This window comes from Furipterus horrens, unplaced genomic scaffold, assembly GCF_987537825.1.
Source record: "Furipterus horrens unplaced genomic scaffold, mFurHor1.1.pri manual_scaffold_2, whole genome shotgun sequence".
Lineage (NCBI taxonomy): Eukaryota > Metazoa > Chordata > Mammalia > Chiroptera > Furipteridae > Furipterus > Furipterus horrens.
Window position 1 is genome coordinate 44,779,042 of NW_028327172.1, and position 23,820 is coordinate 44,802,861.

At 44.0% G+C, this 23,820-nt stretch overlaps 1 protein-coding gene across 2 annotated transcripts in view; it reads right to left on the reverse strand.

Annotated features, from left to right (window-relative positions):
* Nucleotides 1-23,820, reverse strand: part of CLPB (ClpB family mitochondrial disaggregase) — a 144,947-nt gene that overhangs the window by 99,752 nt on the left and 21,375 nt on the right. For both annotated transcript variants that reach the window (XM_090265076.1, XM_090265069.1), the window contains exon 3: nt 10,901-10,987. In XM_090265076.1, the coding sequence (XP_090121202.1) occupies nt 10,901-10,987 (87 nt within the window). The remainder of the gene's footprint in view (nt 1-10,900; nt 10,988-23,820) is intronic.

Consider the following 23,820-nt stretch of genomic DNA (forward strand, 5'->3'; position numbering starts at 1 on the left):
TTTAACCATTGCTCTAGCCAACTGACTTCTTTTTTCATGTCCCTGGTTCTTTAACCCAAGATAATTGCTACCTCTTTAAGCTTCATTTAATCTGCCAATTTGCTAGGCATTTAACCATGGTCTCAATGGAATCAGTGATATAACTACTGAATAGGACACAGCCCCATGGCTCTGATGTCTTTAAAGAAGAGGTACAGGAGTGGACCACATCATAGTCCTTAGAAATGAAACACCCCTCCCCATGCAGCTGAACTGGGAGAGCACTGGATGCTCTCCTGGTCCCAACTGATACTCACCATGGAGACAGCACTGAACACAGAACCCCAAGACAGAATACAGCATTGGAGTGGGGGGCAGGGGGACGCCTGAGATTGTCATGTTAGGCAAATGAGCTGGCATTGCTTTCCAGAAAGCAGTGTCTTGAGTTGCCTGAGGTCAAGGCATGCGCCTGCCAAACTAGAATCGGGTGCATGTTGGAATTGGAATATCATTACTACGAAACAGGATTATCTTGAGCAACGATTCCAAATGGGATTAGAAATGACTCTTTGTTACTCAGAGCTAATCAGCTGCAACAGCAGCGATTGGTGGGAGAAATGTCAAGCTCGGTACACTTTTCTGCAGGGCATGATGCTGGCATTCTGGGCACCTGGCCAGCACCCCCCCACACCCTTCCTTGCTGGGAAATACTGGGCACTGTCCTGCACTGGGCAGGTGGCCACCTGGGACAAGAGCCAGAGCCCATCAAAGCACCTTGCTCTGGGTCTCATGTTCTAGGCCCACCTTCTCAGATAAAAAGCACTGGAAAAAGAATCTCCAAAGCCCTCCTGCAGTAATAATAGTAATTATTATTATGGACTACCACTACTACTATACTACTACTAACTAAAGTAGAAAGTCCTTATCAAGTGATTACTATATAACAAACATTGTTCTGACTACGTAAGTTACATGTATATATACATTTATACCTCAAAATAGCCTTTTAAGGTAATCTGCTTATTATCTCCATTTTATGGCTGAGTAAACAATCACAGATAAGTAAAAGAATTTGCCAAGGTACATAATAACTAGTAAGAGGAAGAGCTTGGATTTGAACCCAGGTAATCTGGCTCTAGAACATACCACATACTAGACTGTCACAGCCTGAGAGGATCACTGTCAATGTTGGATAAGGCCTTTCCTTCACACTCTGTGGTGTTCAGACCCTGCCAATTCTTCTACTAGCTCTGGCAGATTCCTACTTTTTTACCCTGTGAACCTACGCTCACAATGGTCCAACATTCAGAAATGCTGTCCTTACCCTCTACCTTTAACAATCAAAATCTTGTCCATCTTTCAAGACCCACCTCATGTGCAAGGGCCTCCTTTCATGATCTCCCCCCAGCACTGTAGGTGGTCTTCTCTGGGACATGGACCACATTCTACCTCCTTTAAAGTGGACTAATTTTATCCATTTTCTGTTAGCTTTTTGAGACAAGGTTTGTTTGTTTTTAGATTTCTCATATCTTCCAACAAACTCTGGAGACTTCCGGCCAAGATGGATGCCTAGACAGACACCCTGCGTCTCCCTCCACAACTAATAAAGAATACAACTATCTCAAAAATAGAGACAACCAGAAGTTCCAGAAAATCGAGCTGCATGGAAGTCCAACAAACAAAGATATAAAGAAGAACTCATTCACACAGGTAGGAGGGGTGGAGCCAGGGTGGAGAGGACATGGTGTGGTGGCAGCAGCGGCAGACTGGCAGAAAGCACAGTCACACATTTTAAAAAGTAGGGAAGGACACCTGGGGAGTGCTTCTAGCACCAGGCCAGATTGCGCAGCTCAGGGTTCCAGCACTGGGGGAAAAAAAGCCTCATTGTTTCTGACTGAAATCCAATGGGGGTGGGGGCGGAGAAAGAAACTGCCGATCTCTCAGCCTGTTTAAAGGGCCCCCACGGTCCTAGAATAAATACACATCCACCCACTCTGGGAACGACATCCAGGGCAACAGCTAGCGGGGTGCCAGTCCCACATGGGAAGCAGGAGAAGTGCCTGGAAAAGGGGCAAGTGCTGAGCAAGTGGCATTGTTCCCTCCCCCACATACAGTGCCACAACATGGTGGAACAGTTCACCCTGCACTGACGAATACCTAAGGCTCTGCTCCTTACAACGTAACAGTGCAAAAAGCTCTACTTAAGACACAGAGGTAAACACAGGCACCTGTCAAGATGAAGACAGAGAAGTATGGCCCAAAAGAGGGAACGGATCAAGGTTTCAGTGATAGAACTAAGAGACGAGGAGATAGCCAACCTAATAGATGTAGAGTTCAAAACACTGGTGTTAAAGATGCTCACAGGCTTGACAGATATGCTTAAGTACGGTAAACGCAGAGAGGAAGACATGAAGCCTATGCTAAATGAAATGAAGGAAAATCAACACAAAACCAATGGTAAAGAAAAGGAAACTGGGGTTCAAATCAATGATCTGGAACATAAGGAAGAAAAAAACAGTCAACCAGAACAGAATGAGGAAACAAGAATTGAAGAAAATGAGAAGCTTAGGAACCTCTGGGACAATTTTAAACATGTGAAAATCCAGTTCATAGGGGTGCCAGAAGGAGAAGAGGAAGAGCAAGAAATTGAAAGCTTATGTGAAAAAATAATGAAGGAAAACTTCCCAAATTTGGTGAAGGAAATAGACATACAAGTCCAGGAAGCACAGAGAGTCCCAAACAAGCTAGACCCAAAGAGGACCATACCAAGACACATCATAATTAAAATGCCAAAGGTGAAAGATAAAGAGAGTCTTAAAAGCAGCTAGAGAAAAGCACAGAGCTATCTACAACGGGGTGCCTATAAGACTATCAGCTGATTTTTCAAAAGATACTTTGCAGGGAAGAAGGGACTGGCAAGAAGTATTCAAAGCGATGAAAAGCAAGGCCCTACAACCAAGATTACTCTATCCAGCAAAACTATCATTTAGAATGCAAGGGCAGATAAAGTGTTTCCTAGACAAAGTAAAGCTAAAGGAGTTCATCATCACCAAGCCATTATTATATGAAATGTTAAAGGGACTTAAGAAAAAGAGGATTAAAACTCTGAACATTAAAATGACAACAAACTCACAACTATCAACAACTGAATCTAAAAAGTAAAAACGAAATCCAACTAAGCAAACCAGAATAGGAACAGAATCATAGGTATGAAGATCATTTGGAGGGTTATCAGCTGGGAGGGGGAAGGGGGAGAAATGGGAAAATGGTACAGGGATTAAGAAGCATAATTGGTTAGTACAAAATAGACAGGGGGAAGTTAAGAATATAGGAAAGGGTGAAGCCAAAGAACTTATATGCACAACCCATGGACATGAACTAAAGCGGGTGGGACTGCTGGAGGGAAGTGGGGTACTGGGCAGAGGGGAGCAAAGGGTAAAGAAATTGGGACAACTGTAACAACATAATCAATAAAACATACTTAAAAAAAAAAAGAAAAGAAACTCTGACTGAAATGACTTGACTCTGGGTCCCACCATCTGCTGGTCCATACTATGGCTAGCTCCCTGCCTCTTCCCTCCACAGGCAGTATAGGCCAGTGAAAAGAATAAGTGCTTGGGGTTTAGACACCTGGATTCAAATCCTGGCTCCCTCTTTCACTTACTAGACAACCTTGGGTATCTCTGTGCTTCATCTTCCCTATCTGTAAAATAGGGATCATAATCCCTCCCTTTTAAGATTGCAGGGAGGATCAGAGCCCAAAGTTGAAGTGCTCTACAATGGGCCTGGCACACAGAAGGCACCCCATCAACCACAGCCATCATCATCACTACCATCGGGTGATCAGACAACACAAAACTCAGCCTCCTCGAGCTGAAAGAAAGCACTACTGCAGCACGCAGCCAGGCCAAAAATAGGTTGGGGACCCGGGGAAGAGGCTGTAGGCCTCTAAGGCAGGAGAAACCTCTATGTGGTTAGGGCCCCTAAGAATCTGCACTGAAGCACAGGTGCATGGAAGCTCTACCTGCTTTTGTCTCTGGCCAGGAGCAAGGAAGGAGAGCCTCCTAGGAAGGCTGCCCCTGGTCCAGCTGCAAGAGCTCTCTGCTCTAAGAACACCTGCGGAGTTGTCTGCCCACAAAGAAAGGCCTGTAAAACCTCTTCTGCAGGACACTATAATCTGGCTTGGGATATTAGTTTCTTAGAGACAGGTTTAATGCCCTCCTTTCCTTAGTAAGGTAGAGGGAAAATAAGCAAATGCTAAAAATAAATGACTGCTGTGAGAGGGAATTAAATGGTCTTCAGCCAAGAATGGCGGCATTTTAAAATTAACAAAGCCCAGGTACCACATCCAGGAAGGCCTTGGCAAATGCGTGTTATCCACTCATTAGCTCAGCTCCTCAGGGACCCTGGCCAAGCAGGGAAGGCAGTGCCGGGAAGCAGTCCTTCCGATGCTGATGAAATGCACTCCGGGAGAAAAGACAGAGGAGGGAGGGAGACTCTTGTGGGGAATTTCAAACAGTTCTGGAACTTTGTGCTCTGCCTCATGGTCTCACTTTCTCTGAGGCAGGCGCTTTCAAAGCAACCAACAAGCCCAAGTGGACTGAAATCTGAATCTCTCATCAGCACCCCATTCTTTCAGGATGTTTGGTTCCTGAAGCATGACAATGGCCACACTATTTAGGTGGTCTCCCTGGCTTGGCAGTCCAGGGACAAGGAGCCCAAGTATGATGTGGGATGGGTGGCAGGCTCCCAGTTCTGTATTCTGCACTTTCTCCTTGCTATAAAGAAGAATCATATGACACTCTGTGAATTTATATACATCTACTCTATACCAAATGTGTAGTGAATTTATCATTATTCATCAGTAATTATTACCTCATGACACCAAGAATCACATGAATTCAAAAATCTTCACTCTCTCTTAGCAATCAGAATATATAGTACTCTAGTGTGAGATACCATCAGCAATAAGAATTCAAAAAATTCCAGGTGACCCTAAACAATAGAATTCATTTTGACACTAAAATAGGAATTCTCAGTATACCATTGGTCACAATTAATAATGAAAATTAGAGAGGAATGATGACCTTTCTAAAAGTTTTTTATTAGTCAGTTTATTGAAGTATCAATTATGCATAGTAAAATTCATCCTTTTAAGATGCACAATTTGATGAGTTTTGATTGTATAGCTATAATCATAATCAAGATTTAAAATATTTCTATCACCCCAAAAGTTCCTTTGGGCCCTTCCTCCCACTCCTAAACCCTAGCAACACTAACATAATTTCTGTCCCTACACTACTGCCTTTTCCAGACTGTCATATAAATGAAATTGTATAGTAGGTAGCTTTTAAAAATATATATTACTTATTTATTTATTTTTAGAGAGAGGGAGGGAGGGATAAAGAGAGGGAGGGAAACATCAATGTGTGGTTGCCTCTTGCACACCCCCAACTGGGAATCTGGCCCACAACCCAGGCATGTGCCCTGACTGGGAATTGAACTGGTGACCCTTAGCCACACCAGCCAGGGCATATACTAGGTAGCTTTTTGTGTCTGGCTTTAATTTAGCATAAGTTTTTAAAGATTTGTCTACATGTTGCATGTATGAGCAGCCTGTTCTTTTTATTGCTGTGTAGCGGTCCACTGTATGGATGTATCATAATCTGTCCACTCACCTGCTGATGGACATTTGGGTGATTTCTAGTTTTTGGTGATTCTGAATAAAGCTCTTTTAAATACTGACAATACAGGTCTTTTTGCAGATGCATGTTTTTATTTCTTATGGGCAAATATTTAGAAGTTGGTATTATTGGGCTGTATGGTCAATATGTTTTCCCTCTCTAAGAAGCTGCCAAACTGTTTTCCAAAGTGGCTATCACATCATGCACTCCTGTAGTCAATGATGACAATTGTTCGGTAACTTTGTCGATATTTTGTATCGTCAGTTTTTCTACATTTTAGCCATTGTTGTTAGAAGGTATGTAGTGGCATCTCATTATGATTTTAATTTGCATTTCCATAAATGACAAATGCTGAGTATCTTTTCAAGTGCTTATCTACTATCCATCTCTTTTTTGGTAGTGTCTGCTCAAATCTTTTGCCCATTTTAAAAAAACTGAGTTGTTTGTCCTTTCCTTGTTGATTTATAAGAGTTTTATATATCTTCTGGATACTATTCCTTTATCAGACATGTGTTTTTACAACTTTTTTTTTGAGGAATTAGAAATTATATGTATCTAAATCATACCATTTTTCTTTTAAAACTACTATCCCCTGCACATACACTGATGAAGATGACAGGAAAGACTTGAAAATTCAATTTACAAATACCTTACTGCCACTGGAGAGAAGATCAAGCAGTATTTGGTACCTGCTAGAACTCCTAAGACTATTTTTACCTCCACTATAAGCACCCAACCAACATTAGGCTTTAAGGAAAGCTAATCTGGAGAAATGGCTGTCCTAGAAACAGCTTTTGGCCCCCCAGACTCTGCACCTCCCAAAGCCCTGTTCTGGTTCGCTAGGCTCCTGGAATGGTCAACAGTCGTCACACTCCATTGCTGGCCATTGTCCACTGGGAAAGGTAGGAGGCTCCAAATCCATCCCTCAGTGGAAGAGCAAACAGTGGGGCCTGTGGCTGCTTGGACATCAAAGTTGAGCAAACAGGCCTGGCAGGCCCTGCCTCTCCGCCTACATATCCTGCAAATGCCATATGAAGGAGCTTCCCTGAGGGGGGTCATGACTTTCAGCTTGTCATAGTACACATCAAAGTTTGCACCACACACGAACTGGGTGCATGGGTTCGAATCAAGTCGCCCAAGAGCGGATACTCAGCCATTGTGTCCAGTCTTAATCCTGTGTTTTCCCAAGTAATTAAGCCTTCTTGCTTATGAACTTGTGACTAAGTAAAGCACCAACAAGAGGTTGTAACATCAAAGTGCCTTCTACCGTCTGTCCATGTTTGGTAAAATTGGATTTCTTTCTCTTCTTGAAGAAAAACTAATTGAATTTAGCTGAAGGCTGGGTACATTTGCATGAGCCGATGAAGGCAATGCTAAGGCACAGTGATCATCCTGGGATTCTGTGGCTTAGCCTTTAGCTGGACTGGGTCAGAGTACAACACAGAATGAGGCACCCAGACTCAGACTGAACAAGTGCCTGTGGCATGAGGCTTATGGAAGGTTCACTGTGGAGAGGGCACCAACTCCCAGTAACTGTTACTCAAGTCAATACTACACCCAAACTGTTACTAGGGCTGGCAAAAGAATTTTCCTAGTAGAATGTTGGTTAATTTTTGGCAGAAAGGCTACTGAAGACAATGGCCATCACATTACTCAAGTCCTTGATGTCAGCAGTCTAAGCAAGCTTCTTAAGGCAAAGGCTGTGATGCTTATTATCTGACTCTCCTCATAGTCTGGCACATCAGCACCTGACACAGTATAGTTTGAAAATGTTTGCTGGATGCATGAAGTGATAATATGAAAGAATGTCAGAACAAAGTTCCCCTCTCCTGAAGAAACAAAACTCTCTATGTCCCTTGTTTGCCATGCTTATTGGGAAATTTCAATCTAAATTAATACTTGACTCCACTAATTACCTGATTTATATGAGTGCAGCACGGTCCCACTTATGTAAAATCACACGCGCGCGCAGACACACACACACACACACACACACACAATGGTCAGTCTCTAGATGGAGGGAATTCAGTTCACTACTACACTCCTCTTTATATTATTTTTACAAAAACAATAAACCTATTTTTGGGAAAGAAAATCTCTGGTTCAATCCTGATATAATTATCTTTCCTTTTACCAATATGATTTCTGATCTTGATCCAATTTTAACTCTCCTGTGTACATTTATATTTGTATTTTAATTTATGTCACCTCAAACCCTCTTTGGAAATAAAAGGAAGACAAATTATAAATTAAGTTCTCATACAGACTTCTAAAGTTTTTGTTCTATAGCACTGTATTCAAAATTAAATAAAATAGTACTATCTTTACTACTCAAAATTAAATAAAATAATAAGTGCATACATAAATAAAAGTTCACATGAAGTTAGTCTCCTTGATAATAGAGACTATTCTGCTCTTATGTCCTGAAGTATTTAACACATTAAGCAAGTGCTCACTAAAGGCAGTTGGGGGTGAAATGATTGGGCTACTCTCAGGATCTCTCCCTTGAGCTTGTGACTGCCAACTTTCTAAAGGAGATAAAAGTTCTCTGCTTTCAGCCTTGAATCAAGGGGTGCTATCCCTCTACCTTCCCTTCATCCAAATCCAGTGAAAAGGCAGTGACAGTCAGGCCTTGGCAATATGATACTAGAGGGTTTGGTGAATGATTAGATGAGAATCAGCACACTTCTAATAAGGAGAAGCTTACTGGCAGATAGTGCTGGTATGGACATGACAATTCTTCAGGACTACTTCCAGGGCACCTTACCCATGGGCCTACTCACCCTGACTAATGTACTCCTGAGATTCCCTTTTACCAGATTCTACTTTTCCTTTCTTCCATAGCACTTCTGACCTTCTTATATTATGTAGATTTCCTTATACCAGATTCTACTTTTCCTTTTTTTCCATAGCACCTCTAACCTTCTAATGTATTATGGGGTTTACTATATTTGTTTATCTGTCCCTGCCTCTCTCTCTACTCAGGGACCATCATCTGTATAGAACTAAGCCCTATGAGGGTGGGGATCTTTGTGAAGAACAGTGCCTAGCAAACAGTAGGCGCCCCCCACCCCCAATTTGTGATATGAATAAATAAACCAACCTGAGAGTATGCTATTGTCACTAAAAATCTGTCTTCCCTGGGTACTGGAAGAAAGAGGAGGACACAAAATGGATGCTTAATACAACAATAATTAGTCCTAGGAACCAAAGCAAATAAATACAAGCCAACACTCTCACTCTGCTCAACGAGCATCACTGATTTACTAATGGCCCTGGATAAAGACAGGTAATCAGTTAAACCAACAACTCATTAGATTCAGAAAGCTATCTGCTCACTGATTGACAGTACTCTTAAATATAGTGTTATTTCCAATTGTCTCAATACTGAAAATACACTACACATAAGGGCACCCTCTCCCCACCCCCTTTTCTCATCCACTGCTGTCTCTTGCAGATGGAGACACCTGTAAGCTGGGAAAGAAGACTGGTGGGTAGGGTGGAAGCGGTGGTGGATAAAGTATCAGTGGTAGAATAAACACGTGTATTTCTGCATAGAGAGGTCTAATGTGAGCAACAGAGAACACACCATTTGTAATCTGTAGCACATATTATTATCTTATTTGATTCTCACAAGCATATAGAGAGAATCTACTCTGCTGCCAAATTCAGTCCTCTCATACCTTCTGCTTTGAAAACATCCTGTCCACACTGCTCTGACATCATTGCCTACACTACACTTTCTCTACCTGTCTTTCTTTTCCACATTAAGCCATGAGCTCCCAAGGTCTCTCATTCCCCAATGATTAGCATGGAGCCTGGCTCAGAGTAAATATTTACCAAATGTTTGTAGAAATAATTAATTTCAGGTGGAGAAATGGTGTCCATAGAAATCTGAAACTCAATTAAGGGTCAGAACCAGGACTAGCCTCCAGGTCTCTCAACTGCAAAGTCCATTTACATCAATTTTTTCTTTTAAAGACTAAGTATTTGCCCTGGTTGGATAGTTCAGTTGGTTAGTGTCATCCCAATATGACAAGGTTGCAGGTTTGATCTCTGGTCATGGCACATTACAAGAAGCAGCCAATGAATGCATAAGTAAGTGGAACAACAAATTGATGTTTCTCTCTTTCTCTCTCTCTCTCAAATACAAAAAAAAAAAAAAGACTAAATGCTAGGAGCTAAAGAAGCAAATAAGGAAATGGAGTGCTGAGAACAAGTTCACGATAGAAGAGCAGAGAAGACAGACCTATCTCAAGTACAGCTAAGTCTCTCAGACAGCCCGAGGCAGTGCCACCCCTATATTATAAAATCCCTGTTTGTTGGCTTCCATCACATTTATGATCCTTCCAAAGGTGGCTAGGACTGGCAAACAAAAGCCTCAAAAATCTGCTTGAAGGGAAAATTTAAATTGGCACATCCTACTATCAATTTCAGCAGCTACTACCAAGTGCCCAGTCTGTTTTCTTTGAAAGCATTTTTTTGCTCTTATTTAGTCAATTCTTTTGCACACAGTATCCAACACTAGCCTGGGATCTGGCAGAGGGAGGCGGCAGTAAAACACACGAACTTTGTAGGCAGCCAGACCAGGTCCTAAATTCTGTCTGTGTGATCTTATACAAATCACTTTATCTATTTGGGCTTCAGTTTTCTCACCTGCAAAATGAGAATAACAACATATGTTGTTGGTGGTTGTGAGAATTAGTGGATAACTTCTACACAAAGTGGACTACTTTGGTCTTAACACAACAGCTACACCCTAAGGGAATGGACAAGCAGGTAGCAAAATAGCGGGGCCTCCAATGGGAGGGCAGGAATGCCCCTACCTTCCCTTATTCCCATTAAAACCTCCAAAGAAACAGCCCAGAGGAGCCCTTGCTGGGGACAGTGACTGCAGACTTCTCAACACACATAGATGGTAGATAATGAAAACACTAACTCGCACAAGTACATTTAATCACTTATGGCAGGCTTTCACACATTTCATTGCTTCGGTAATGCAAATGACTCGCCTAAGGTCACAAAGCCAATGAATGATGGAGCTTAGAGCCACAGCTACATCCCTCTCTACATCTCCTATACTTTCCACTGCACTGGCTGTAGACCAATACCTTAGGCTAACTTCATCTCCCTGCCTCTGGAGAACACAGCAGGACAGGTAAGGACAGAAGAGGATTCAGGAATGTGATCTGAAGAGATCTGGCTATGCGAGCCCTGTTTAGAAGGAGATCTCTCACCTGTAGTTTCGGCTGATGGCTGCCACCATAAGTGCTGTCCAGCCGAGTCTGTGCCTTGCATTGACATCTGCACCATCCGCCAATAGCCTAGAAGACAAAGGAATATTTTCAGTGTACGGCTTATCATGGACCAAAGAGTCAACAAACAGGGAGGCTGGATGAACCTGGAAATACTTAAAGGCCTTTGAGAACTAAAAACCCATCCCAGCATCTCTGGCCAGTCTTCCCAACCCCAGGCTTCCTCTACCTCTCTTCTTCTTTCCCTTAAATGATTCTGCCCCTTGCTATTATCCTCCAGCCTTCTGAGAAAAAAAATGTACCTTCCCTACCTTAATACCCTGATACTCCTTCTCCCTCAGTCTAGAATGCTCTTGCCTCTGCTGCCTGCTCTAATCTTACTTTCATGCCATGGGATACAATCCTGGACTGGGGAGTCTCCCTGAAAAGGCTTCCTTGACTCACCCAGTCCACAGATCTCTCTTCCTTAGAATTTCCCTGTGCTTAGCACCAAATGCCCAGGGATACCTTTTATTTTTTTTTTTAAGATTTTAAAAAATGTATTTTCAGAGAGAAGGGAAGGGAGGGAGAAAAAGCATGAGAGAAACATCAATGTGTGAGAAAAATATCGCTCGGTTGCCTCTTGCATGCCCCCAACAGGAGAACTGGCCCGCAACCCAGGCATGTGCTCCGACCAGGAACCAAACCAGTGACCCTTTGGTTCGTTGGCCGGTGCTTACTCCACTGAACCACACTAGCCAGGGCCCAGGGCCACTTCCTAATCCAAGTAGTTACTACTCTACAAAAAGGATCACACTCTTCAAGTTTATCTGTGTGGTGGCTCTTTGAAAATTGGAAATCTTTTAACCCAAGGAAGGATGGAAACAATGTTAGAAATGCTAAATTGGGTTTCTAGGAGAGTCCACATGAGCCTATTCCACTCTATATGCCACAGCCTAGCACATTGTAGGGGCGCAACAGTTGTTGGGTAAATGAACAAAGACAAGGTTTTAAGTATATCACTAAAAGCCTGAATTCTGGGTCTTGGGAAGAGGGCCCTATAATGTGGACATGAATAGACAGAAGGGGAGTAAATAGAATCAACTGTTACCGGGCACTTACTACAGTAGAAACTGCTCTCAGAACTTTATATACATGCTCTCATTTCTTTTCATGGATGAGATAACAGGCTCAGCGAGGTGAAATGACTTGCTGAAGGTCACAAAACTGGTAAAGAGGCAATACAGTGACTGGAACCCAGGTGGATAATGGCTCTACAGACTGAATCCTTCTCACCTCACCACCCTTTCTCTAGTCTAAACCTGGTCCTATGTCACATGGAAGACAAAGGACTAAACTGACTTCAGCAAATCCACAATATGGGCTAGGTGCTGTGCTAGATTCTAGGATGGGGGTGGGGAGAAGGCTTGGGGTCTACCCTAGGGAAGTACACAATTCGGTTGTGGGAAAGGACTCGGGAGTAGGAACCGAAGCCTGTAGTGTTTGGTTTCCCACCAGAAATTCTCTAGAAGGCCAGGAAAGGAGGAAACCAAAAGTCAACAGTGATTCACCAACAAGGCAGGTCTCCTTATGAGGAATGGGGGGAGGGTGTTTGGGGGGATGGGGAGGTCATCTACTCTCCAGTGGGTTCTAGATGAAAGGGCACTGGAAGAAAGCCCAGAAGCTTAGGGATGAGTCCTAGTATCATTCTTATGTAGTAAATGCTCCTCTGGACAAAGTCAAATAAAACCTCTGTGTTGTTTAATAAGTAAGCAGGCGACTAGGGTTTGGGAGGATGAAAGACACAAAGCCTGAGGTGGGAGACAGACCCACAAGCACATACCTGTACAACGGATGAGTGCACCCCCAGGGAACCTAACCCTGTTTTAGTGACCCAGAGGTCTCTCTGAGGAAGTGTTAATAGAGAGCGAGCCAGAAAAATGGGCCGAGGGAGGGGAAGGAATGCTCCAAGCAGAGGTGAAGCCTCTTTCCCAGAGAAGACAGCATGGGGTATATGAGGGTCTGAAAGAGCTTTGGTATGACTGGGGCACAAAATGTAAGGGGAGAGTTTCAGGAGAGGAGGCTGGGGAACCCTCATCTCTCAAGTCTAGTTTGGAGGATTTCTTTTGGGCCTCTTCCCACATACACAGTTGAACTTTTATGAAGGAACAATTTCGTATGGCCAAGAATGTTAAAGAAGCTAAAAAAACCTATGGATGAATTTTCAAAGGTAAAAAATTGCTTTTTGCACAAAATGTCCTTCCTAATTTACACAACTTTCCTTGTTTGCAGACCAAGTGGTGCCATGGAAGGACAGGGTTCTGAGAGTGAAGAGACTGGAGTCCTGATCCTAACTGATTCAGCCAGATGGCCTCACTTCTCTGGTCCGCAGTCTAGAAGACCAGAATCAAATCAAAGAGGTTTGTGAAGGGAAAGGCTTGAACTGTGCCTCGAACATGGGGAACAGTTTAGAGACAAGGGACAAAGTGCAAGGCAGTTAAGACAAAAGGAACAGGATACTATTCAGAAGCAGGGGAGCAATGGGAAGGTATGTTCAGAGACCATCGGGTAGATCCATCTGGGTGACAGTTCACAGCAGAGAAACAGACACCTGCGGAGGTATGCAGGGCCTACAAGAGGGCCTCAAAACCTAAGCTAGGAGGCCAAGATAGTGGGCATAAACCTTTTTTGAGCCATGTGCTTCTTTAAGAATATGACTGAAGCTGATGACTTTCTCCAAAAAAGTACACAGGAGCACACATACTCCCCTCTTTTTTTTTTTTTCTTTTTACATACAATGTCCAGGGATTCACAGGTCCTCATGAAATTAACAGTGCACCCTAGGTTAAAAACCCAATCTAGAGTTGACAGATGCCTGGCATGCGTGTCACTGTTCTGCACTCCTGCATCTAAGTCAGAAATCACAAATCTCTCCAAGCAGTTCTTTCCTGTGAAGCCTTTGAAAGAGCCTCAGAATCCTCCTCAGCACTGTTCCAATCAGCCACCATTAATCAACTGAAGTTGACAACAGAGAGAAAACCTATCTGCCATTCCTTAGACTCTTGCCATAGGCAGTAGGGTTGTCATTGAAGGTTTGGGGGCAAAAAGAAAATTATAAAATTAACCTAATAGCTTAAGTAAGCTGAATTTGAAAAGGGAGGGAGTAGAAAATGGGGACAAGGAGACTAGTTTGGAGACCGCCTATAATACAGACCTAAGGAGATGAGCTAGGGCAGACAAATGAGAAAGCAGGGCTCAGCTAGGAGAAAAGAGTGCAGCCAGAATCCCTCATGCTTTCAGTGGGTCAGTGGCCCATGTTCCCCTGCCAGGCTGGGCACAGAGAATTCTGGAAGCAGCACTGCTCTGAAGACAGAGCTGAAGAAAGAAGACTGAGATGCCGCCTCCTCCTCATGTTCCTAGAGGGTTGAGTGTAGCATAACAAAAAAGATGAATGAAGGGTTTTGGAGTAACTTAGACCTGAATTCAAATTCTGGTCAAGCTGGATAACCCTGAACAAATTAATTCTCTATGAGACTGTTTTCTCACCTATCAAATAGGGATGATAATCTCTAATTTACAGTGACTGCAGCCCAATGCCTGGCATACGGCAGGTATTCAATACAAGGTGGTTGCTGCCTATCACCCTACGCTACTTCTGTTCCTCTGAGAGAAGAAAATGTTCTGGTCTCAAGCTGGTAATGGCAGGTTGGCCAACACCCAAGGGTTCTGAGACAGGGTCACACAGGATCACCTGTGTAATTCAGCCAGGCTGGCTCCAGGGACTCCTTTGTTCATTTATTCAACAAATATGTGCACTCACACACTCTGTGCCCAGCCATATGCTAGCTACTGCCAATGAGACAAGATAGAGGTTCTTACTTTCCAGCACCTAAGCCAACCAGACTTTTCTTGTATATATATGTATATATGTATGTATTTATTTATTACTTTTTCGTACAAATAACTGTACTTTAAGGTATGCTCATACTGCTAAGTATACAACAATTCCACTTTTTAAACTTCTGCACAATTCTCCATGGCACTTCAACCAAATTTTCTCTCTCTGCTCTCCCATCTCCTGACCAACAAGAGCAATGCTCAAAGAACACCCTCTTACATGTGTCCTTTGGACCTGTGTATTTCCCTGGAGCATGTGGTTTATGATACTTGACTTGACTAACAGTGCCAAGATCCCTCCAGGACAGCTGCTCCATCTACCCTCCCACCCATAGGAGAGGGGCGTTCCCTGTGTACCACTCTCCAGCCTACACTCAGCAATAGCCAGTGTCCTAATCATTGCAAGTCAAACAGTTGTAAAGGATCTCACATTATTGTTTTAATTTGCATGACTCTGATTATCAACAATTTTGAGCTACTTATTATATGTGTGTTAGCATTTTGGGGTTCCTCTTCTGGACACTGCAGGGTTTTCTTTTAAGAGGAGGGATTGCTGGGACTTCCGGCCAAGAAGGAGTCCTAGACTGACACACTCCGTCTCCCTCCACAACTAAGAAGGAATACAACTACCGCAAAATCAGAAATAACCAGAAGTTCCAGGAAATAAACGGAAGTCCAATGTATGAAGTTATAAAGAAGTGGTGCTCATCCAGATGGGCAGGAGGGACAAAGCCGGGATGGAGAGGTCAAGCTGTGCTGGCGACGGCAGCAGCAGCGGCAATGGCAGCGGGACAGCAGTAAGCACAGACACCCTTATTTAAGGGGAGGCGAGAAGCACCTGGGGAGCACTGCCGGCTGCAGACCAGACCCGTCAGCTCGCGATTCCAATGCCGGGGAAGGCAGACCCCCATTGCCTTGGACTGTGAGGTCTGGAGAGGGTAAGGATGGAAGAGGAGGCTCTGGTCTCTCAGCGGAGAATGAATGGCAGGAATCCATCTTGGACCCCCACCCCCATAGAAAACGCCACAGTGTGGCAAGAAGGGTCACCCGGTTGTAATGAATGCATGGGGCTCCACCCCCTATAGCACTGGAGGTGTGATAGCCCGGTCCAGTAAGCAAAGGTAAACACAAAACTGTCAGGATGGCAAAGATCATGATAGAGATCCGGGTGATGCAGCTGACCGAACAGCAAATATCTAATCTAATGAAGCAGCAGACAGGAAATCTTTCTGAGGCAAAGTTCAGAGCTTTGGTTATAAGAATGTTTACAGACTTAACAGCAGATCTTAAACAAGACAGGGAAGGAATGAAGGCTAGTCCTGATGAAATGAACAAAAACACATACGAAACTAGTGTTGAGGGGAAGAAAACCAGGGATCAAATCAACAAATTGAAACATAGGGAAGGAACAGTCAACCAGTGCAGAAAGAGGAAATGAAAAGTGAGGAAAATGAGGAGAGGTTCAGAAACCTATGGGACAGCTATAAGCAGGCCAACATCCGAATCATAGGGTTGCCAGAAGATGGAGAAGAAGAACTAGGAATTGAAAAATTATGTGAAAAAATAATGAAGCAGTACTTCCCTAACTTGGGGAAGGAAATAGACTTACAGGTCCAGGAAGCACAGAGAGTTCCAAAAAACTGGACCCAGGCAGAACCACACCAAGACACATTATAATCAAAATGTCAAAAATTAAGGATCAAGAGAGAATCTTAAAAGCAGCAAGAGAGAAGAGAATTATGTACAAAGGAGTCCCAATAAGAGTAACAGCTGATTTCTCAAAAGAAACTCTGCAGACAAGAAGGGATTGGCAAGAAATATTCAAAGTAATGAAAAGCAAAAACCTACAACCACAATTCCTCTATCCAGTGAAGCTGCCATTCAGAATAGAAGGGCAGAGAAAGTGCTTCCAGAACAAAGTAAAACTGAAGGAGTTCATCAGATCCAAACCACTGTTATATGAAATGTTAAAGGGACTTGTTTAGGAGAAAGAGGATCAAAACTATGAACATTAAAATGAAAACTGTATCACAACAACCAACAACAGAAGCTAGGGAACCAAAACAAAGGCAAACTAAGTAGGCAACCAGAGTGTGAAAAGAACTATAGGCATGGGGAACATTATGCGGGGAGGTCAGCAGGGAGGGGGAAGAGAGAAGGGGACGGAGATAGTACATGAATTAAGAAGCATAGTAGGAGGGAGTGGAGTAGATAGGAAGATGCTGAGAAGAACTATATGCACAACTAATGGCATGGACTAAGGGGAGGGGGGCAACTGGAGGGAGGGATGTCACTGGGTGGAGGGAAACAAAAGGAAAAGAAATTGAGACAACTGTAACAGCATAATCAATAAAGCATATAAAAAATAAAAAAAAAAGAGGAGGGATTGCTAGGAGAGAAGGCTTCTCCAAACTTGCTAATCCTTTCAATTAATAGAGCAGAAAAAGCACAGAGCAGAATCAGGAGACCTGGGTTCTAGTGCCAGTTCTGCCATCTCCTACTCTTAAACCCTAGAGAAGGGATATCATCTCTCTAAGCTTCAGTCTCTTCATAGGTTCAGTAGGATTTTAGGATGTAAGAGTGCAATCTGAGGAAAAGGGCCCCACAAACCTGAGGGATCATTCCTAGGAGACAAATCTTAGTGTTTTGCAGTGAGGCTCCAGCTTTTGAGCCCTGCCCAGCTTCCTTACTGAGCATCATTTTTTGCGGTCTCTTGGAGCTGAGGTGTAATGGAAAAAGCAATGACCCTGGAATCCAAAACCTGGAGTTCAGATTCTGGCTCTGTTGCTTGCTAGCTGTGAAATGAGGGATGTTAATCCCCATTGTACAAGGCGGTTGTAAGGATGAAGAGCTAGATGTGGCACCTGGTAGATTAAGGAAGGACTATTACAAAATAAACAACACCACAAGCTAGGCCAACTACAAACAACTTTTCCTCTTTCAGAGCTGGGCGGGCCCCTCCCCCACCTCCCCTCTGTACAGCAGCCCCAAAAGTTAGCATTTCACACACCCAGGTCTCCTCCATTTCATTTTGTTGCTTTGCAAGTGAATGCCCAGCAGGCAGTCATTTCAAAGTCCTGGGCCAGCTGGGCCGGTGGCTGCCTGCTGAGAGTGGCTGAAAGGGCCTCTGAGGCCTAAAAAAGCCACCCTTGCTCTCCCCTGTGATTTTCACCAATGGACAAAATGCGGCAAGTGAATTAATCTCTTTTAAAAAGAGCAATGCTTGTGACAGAGCACGGTGTCTCCGAAAAGGTTAGGATTCCATCATCCCTGAGATGATGAGTGGAATGCTTAATGCAGGCTGCCACTCAGGGCAGAGCAGCCTGTGTCCGGGGGCTGGGAGCGGGGTGGGCATTGCTGGCCTTTCTGGGCTCACTCTTGACTGTGAAAGGTCCTTCCCTAATGAACTAGGTCTCCTGCTTGGCAGGGCAGTGGTGGGTGACACTAATCGGGGATGACCCAGGATAGTAGATAGGAAGGCGATGACACTAGCAATCCAGAGTAGAATTCCAGCTCTTGTACAACTTGCAAGCAGTAGAGCGGGACAGGAGAATAGCAGGAGAGACCTCAGTTCAAATGCAGACTCTGGCACTTACTGGGTGGGTAGCTCTGAATAAATGAGTGACTTAGCCTTTCTGACCCTCACTTAGTCCCCTCATCTGAGTGACAACTCCTGCTCTCTGAACAAGTTTCCACATCTGTTAAATAATGTAGAAGACCCTGCCAGCCCTACTCCATGTATCACACAGGGGTACCATGAAGACACAATGAGACAAAAGATGTGAAAACACTTGGTATGCAATAAAGCAATGTATAAATATAAGAGCCTATGCTATTATCATTATCATTTTCCAATTAGTGTCCACCTCATTTTAAGGATATAGAATATATGAAAGGTATACACAGAACTTGGAACTTAAGTCCTCAAATGTTTCTGTGGATTGATAAATGGTCTCCAATGACCTGACGATTTCTTCAGAAGAGTAACAAATCAAGGGGAGAAACAAAGTTGTTCTGATCTCTTAGGGATCCATGAGAGTTCTGGTGGCTATGGACCAAACAGGCAACAGTGATTACCTCTGATGGGGAAGGGAGCCCCACTTCTTGCTGTGAAGGCTTCTGCATAGTTTGAAGGTTTTTTTTTTTTTTTTTAATAACGACGAACATACTATTACTTAAAAAAAAAAAAACAACACCACCTTCCTTAGGAAAAAATAAAACATCCTTTTTTCCTCCAAGAAGACTTCCCTAAGGCAGTTCTGATGCTGCCTCAGTGCCTCTGCTAACCTGTATCAACAGTTATCACAGTTTCCTTGCCTCACTCTCCCAGTAGCAGCATGGTCCATGCTTTGTCTCTTCACTCCTGGTGCTGGCATGGAAACCAGCTCACCCTCCAGAGGGCCCAGGGGCTGAACCAATGAATGTCTACAGCACCTTCCTACACAAATCTCTAACCAATATGTCTGTCTTGTGCTGGAAGTTACTTGTTTTATACTTGTGCCTGACTTTTTCAAAGAACTTAGGCTCCTGTGTATATGTGGGTGTCGGTGCAGCTTCTCACTCTCAGGGCTGAGGGCACAAAGAGCTGGGCTAGAGGCCATGGATTTCACTCACAGCGCTCTTAGTAACCAGCTTTGTGATCCTGGATAACTCTCTCTGAACCTCACTTTTCTCTTCAGTAGAATAAGGGAACTGAATTAAGTGATTTCTCAAGTCCCTACCGGTTCTAAAATCTTAGGATTCTAAATATGTGTAACATCAAAATTGAGAAGTGGATTCTTAGCAGACATGGGCATCAGCAAGACTTCCAAATAAAAGACAGCTCCTCAGGCTTGCTGCATGTAGGAGTAAGGGAGAGAGTCCCACAAAAAAATATGGGGCAGTTTTGAGTTATTTGGACTAACTAGCTTGTATACTCAGGAGAGGGAGTTACCACTTGATTCTTCTTCCTCCTCATTTTACGACCAATCGATACCAAGCGGCCACTGAACTTCAATTGTGCATTGTTCCAACTGATTTCCGGACCCGTAGCATGAACCAGCCCTCAGCTGCAGCTGGGGAGGGGGCTGAAGGGTAGGAGCCCTGTCCCACCTGCATCAGAGGCCTGGAAGCAGTGAGCCATGCAGACTCAATCTCGATCACTATCAGGGCAACAGGGCCCTGGCTGGAGCCTCGCAGAAGGTTCTATTTACAGTAATAACAGCACCAGGCCGGGCTGTCTGAGCAGAGGCAAGGCGCCTGGGGCTAGAATCCACACACAGCCTCCATCTGTGCCTTATCTACCCAGTTAGCCGGGACTGGGAGGGGTGGGCAAGGAGAGGAACGGCTGCTTCAGACCCCAGCCTGGGCCAGCCACTTCAGGCAGGGTCCCGGGGCTCTAACTGCACAGACACAAGGCCTCTCAGTCATCTTTTGCATTTGCTAATTGAACTGAGCACTTTCTCCTTCAAGGCCCAGCTCAAGGCCCTTCCTCTAAGAAGCTCTCCAGAAAGTCTAACTCCCAGTGAGTTGGCCCATCCCAGCATGGTTATGCACCTGGCTACTGGAAAGGGAAATGGGTAGGCAGTGAGGGGGAAGAGGGACTGACAGCACCTATGAGTGCAAGCACACTGTGTAATGTGCCTGCACGCTTTAAAACTTCTGGACCTGAAGAATGATCTTCAGACATCAATCCAATTCAATCCTTCCTTTTATACACATAGATATGGAGCAAATTCAGAAAGTATCATCAGCCTTGGAACAGACTGATCCAAATAGGAGCCTGCACCTATCTCTTCCAGGCTGTATGACTGTGGGCAGGTCATGTTAACTTCTCTGAACCTCAGTCACCTAACACTATTAGCCTGCCAGACCTATCTAACAACGGTGCTGAGATGACCAAAGGAAATAATGTATGTGAAAGCACTTACATTCTCCAAATGTTGTTGTCATTATTACTATTGTTCTATTTGTTCAAAGGCACAGAGTGGAGGAGCTGTATCACAACCTCAATGAATACTGCTGAATTAAATGGAGTAAAGTCCAATGCTGGGATAACCATTCTTTGTCCCATCTCTCTTACAATTTCTAGCAGGAACCTGGCACACACTAAAGTATAATTATTTTTTCTAACTTATTTTGAAATGATTTCAAACTTACAGAACAGTTACAAAAATAGTGCACGCACACACACACGCACAAACCCTCATATAGCCTTTACTCAGATTCCCATTACATTTTGCCTCATGTGCTTTACTATTCCCATGAGAGTTAGTTTCAGACATTATACCCCTGTACTTCCGAATACTTCAGCACATATTTCCTAGTGCAAGGGCATTTTCTTATATAACTACTAACCAATGATCAAATTCAGAACAGTTAACATTGATAAAATATTTTTTATCTGGTATACAGCCCATATTCAATTTTTTCAATTATTCCAAAAAGATCCTTCATAGCAATCTTCCCTCCTCCCTCATGATCCAGATATAGATGAGGATCAATATGAGAATAAAGCATTCCATGTGTATTTCACTGAGAATAATTCCTCAGCCTTTCTTTGATCTTAATATTTTTTTGCAGAGTAGGGTTAGTTTGTTTCTAGACTGTCCTTCAATTTGAAAAGCAATTTTTTGAGGAACTACTTTCTATTATTCATCCATTCATTCCATAAACTTTTCGTGAGACTGGTTATGATGGGACTCTGATCAGGATACCGAGGGCAATTTGATTAATTCTGCAGTGTCCTTGACTTCAAGGTGTTCACTGGACAGCTACGCACCTGGCAAGCAGCTAAATACAAGCAAGACCCCTGGAGGAAAGTGCCATGAGTGTAGGTCAGAGCAACAGATCCACAGGGCAACCTCCTGGAGTCAGAAGCATGAGCTGTGCCATAAAGGATGGCCAGAAGCAGATTCCCCTTATGATCTCCTGGGATCCTCTATGGGAAATATCTTTGTTTCCCCAAGCAGTGTGTGCCATGGCTGAGATTCAATAAAACCCAAAAAGCAACAAGACAAAGCCAGAAAGGGGTGGGTGGTGGCCCAGAGCACCCTCACCTGGGTACCTCTGCCCAGGGCTATATGCTAGCCCAGTAGGCAGCTGCCTTCTGACAAGAAGGAAGGGCCTAACCAGGCAGCTGTGGTGTGGGAAAGGGCCATGGGCGCCACCTACTGGCTCCGCAGCAGGACTCTAGGCTGCTGTACAGGGCAGCTGGGCAGCTTAGCTGGTTGCCAGGAAGCTTGACACACTATGGCATTGACACACAAAGATGGCTCAAACTTCTCAAATAGGGTTGGTATGTGAGCCACCACTGCCGAGCTCCAGAACTTCGTTAGATTTTCAGTAAAGAATGGACTGGCCAAAGTCAACCACAATACCTGGGGGAAGATTTGGCCTTCATAAATTCAGGTTCATTCCAGCAACAAAACTTAAGTAGCCTCATCTTGAAGCCAGACTGTGTTGGTTACTCAGATTAATCAGACATGGTCCTTGCCCACAATGAGCTCTCAGTCTGAACAGGGGGTAGGGAAATGAGACAAGTAAGGACACAAAATACGTGCTTTAAGTATCATAGTTGCTCCAAGAGCTGTTTGTCGTCGGCAGCCGTCCGTCTCGAGAGACGATGGTGTAGCTTCTTAAGAGTCTATCTGCACCGCCGAGAATGGCTGTGCAGTCCGACTCGGGAGTGACACGGTATCTGTCTCCTCCCGTGTTGAATCGACATCTTGCGATGACGCTGGAGTGTCCTCTCCAGTGAAGCTGAAGCTACAGAGCCTGGGCAGGGTGATATGGAGGGTCTGCTGTTGCCCATGCAGCAGACCCCCCCTCTCTTCGCAGCTGAAGGGTCCAAGGGAAAGACGGAGTCAATACAGCTTGGCTTCAGGTGCGCCGCAGGAGTTGCCGATGTTGACTACAACGTCAAACCGCCTTAGGGACTCCGGCTCCGGATTTTCTGTCGGGGTTTACTCCCTTAGCCTTTCCCCTGAAGAGGTATGCCGCAAGGCAGCGGAGGTTTTTTGGAGTCAGAGTTTTCCTTCTCTGATGTGCCCTGACTGGAAGATCGAACCAGCGACACTTAGCTCGCAGGCCGACGCTCAATCCACTGAGCCAAACCAGCCAGGACCATGTATGTATTAACTGTTGTGACAGCAGGACAGAGAGAGAAAGAAAAGGTGGGAACGAGTGAAAGGAGGAGGGAGGGAGGGAAAAAAGAGGAAGGAGAGAAATGGAGAAGAAAGAAAGAAGGAGAATATATATGTGTGTGAGAGAAAGTGTGAAAAAATAGAGAATGAGAATGTGAGCGTGAAAAACAAGGGAGGAGGAGACAAAGAAGGATCTTGATGATGTTGAAAAGGACAGAAAGAGCTGTTTGTACAGGGTCAGTAACCATACAGTATGCTTGGCTCTTCATGTCTTGCAAAACTTAAACGACAGAGCTCAAAAAAGCTCACATTTCTTGGGTAGCCTACTATGCATCAGGCACTTGACATGCATAAAAACTCATCAGACCCAGTAATTAGAAAAGAAGCCTGAGTCTTTTGGAGGGTAACTGATTCTCTTAAGACTACATGGCCAGTAAAAGGCGTCTAGAACAGCAGCCCATGCTCCCTCTATTGAACCACACTACCTTCCAGGGTATGTATCCTATCTTCTTCCCTTCTTTCCTATATAAGCCTGGGGCCAGCACACGACAAGTATCTGATGGAACAACAAACCAACTGACAGAGAATAATAAAGAAGGAAAAGCATTAAGTGGAAAGGAGGTTATCTGGAGGACAGGAATACTCTGATTAGTTCTGCTTTCTAGAACCTTCTCCTTGAAGAGACCTCCTTTTCCTACTCAAGATGAGGAAGACCCAATTCATCCCTTCTTTTTCTTCTTTTTGCTGGTCTCCATTGTACAACCACTACTTTCAGTCACATGGCAATACAATGCTTGAAAGCAGTCTTGCCTTTAGGTTAAACAAGCTTGGCAAACAAATCCAAACAAAAGTTTACAGAAGTACACAAAGCCCTGGTTCTCAGTAGGCTGGGCTGACTGCAAG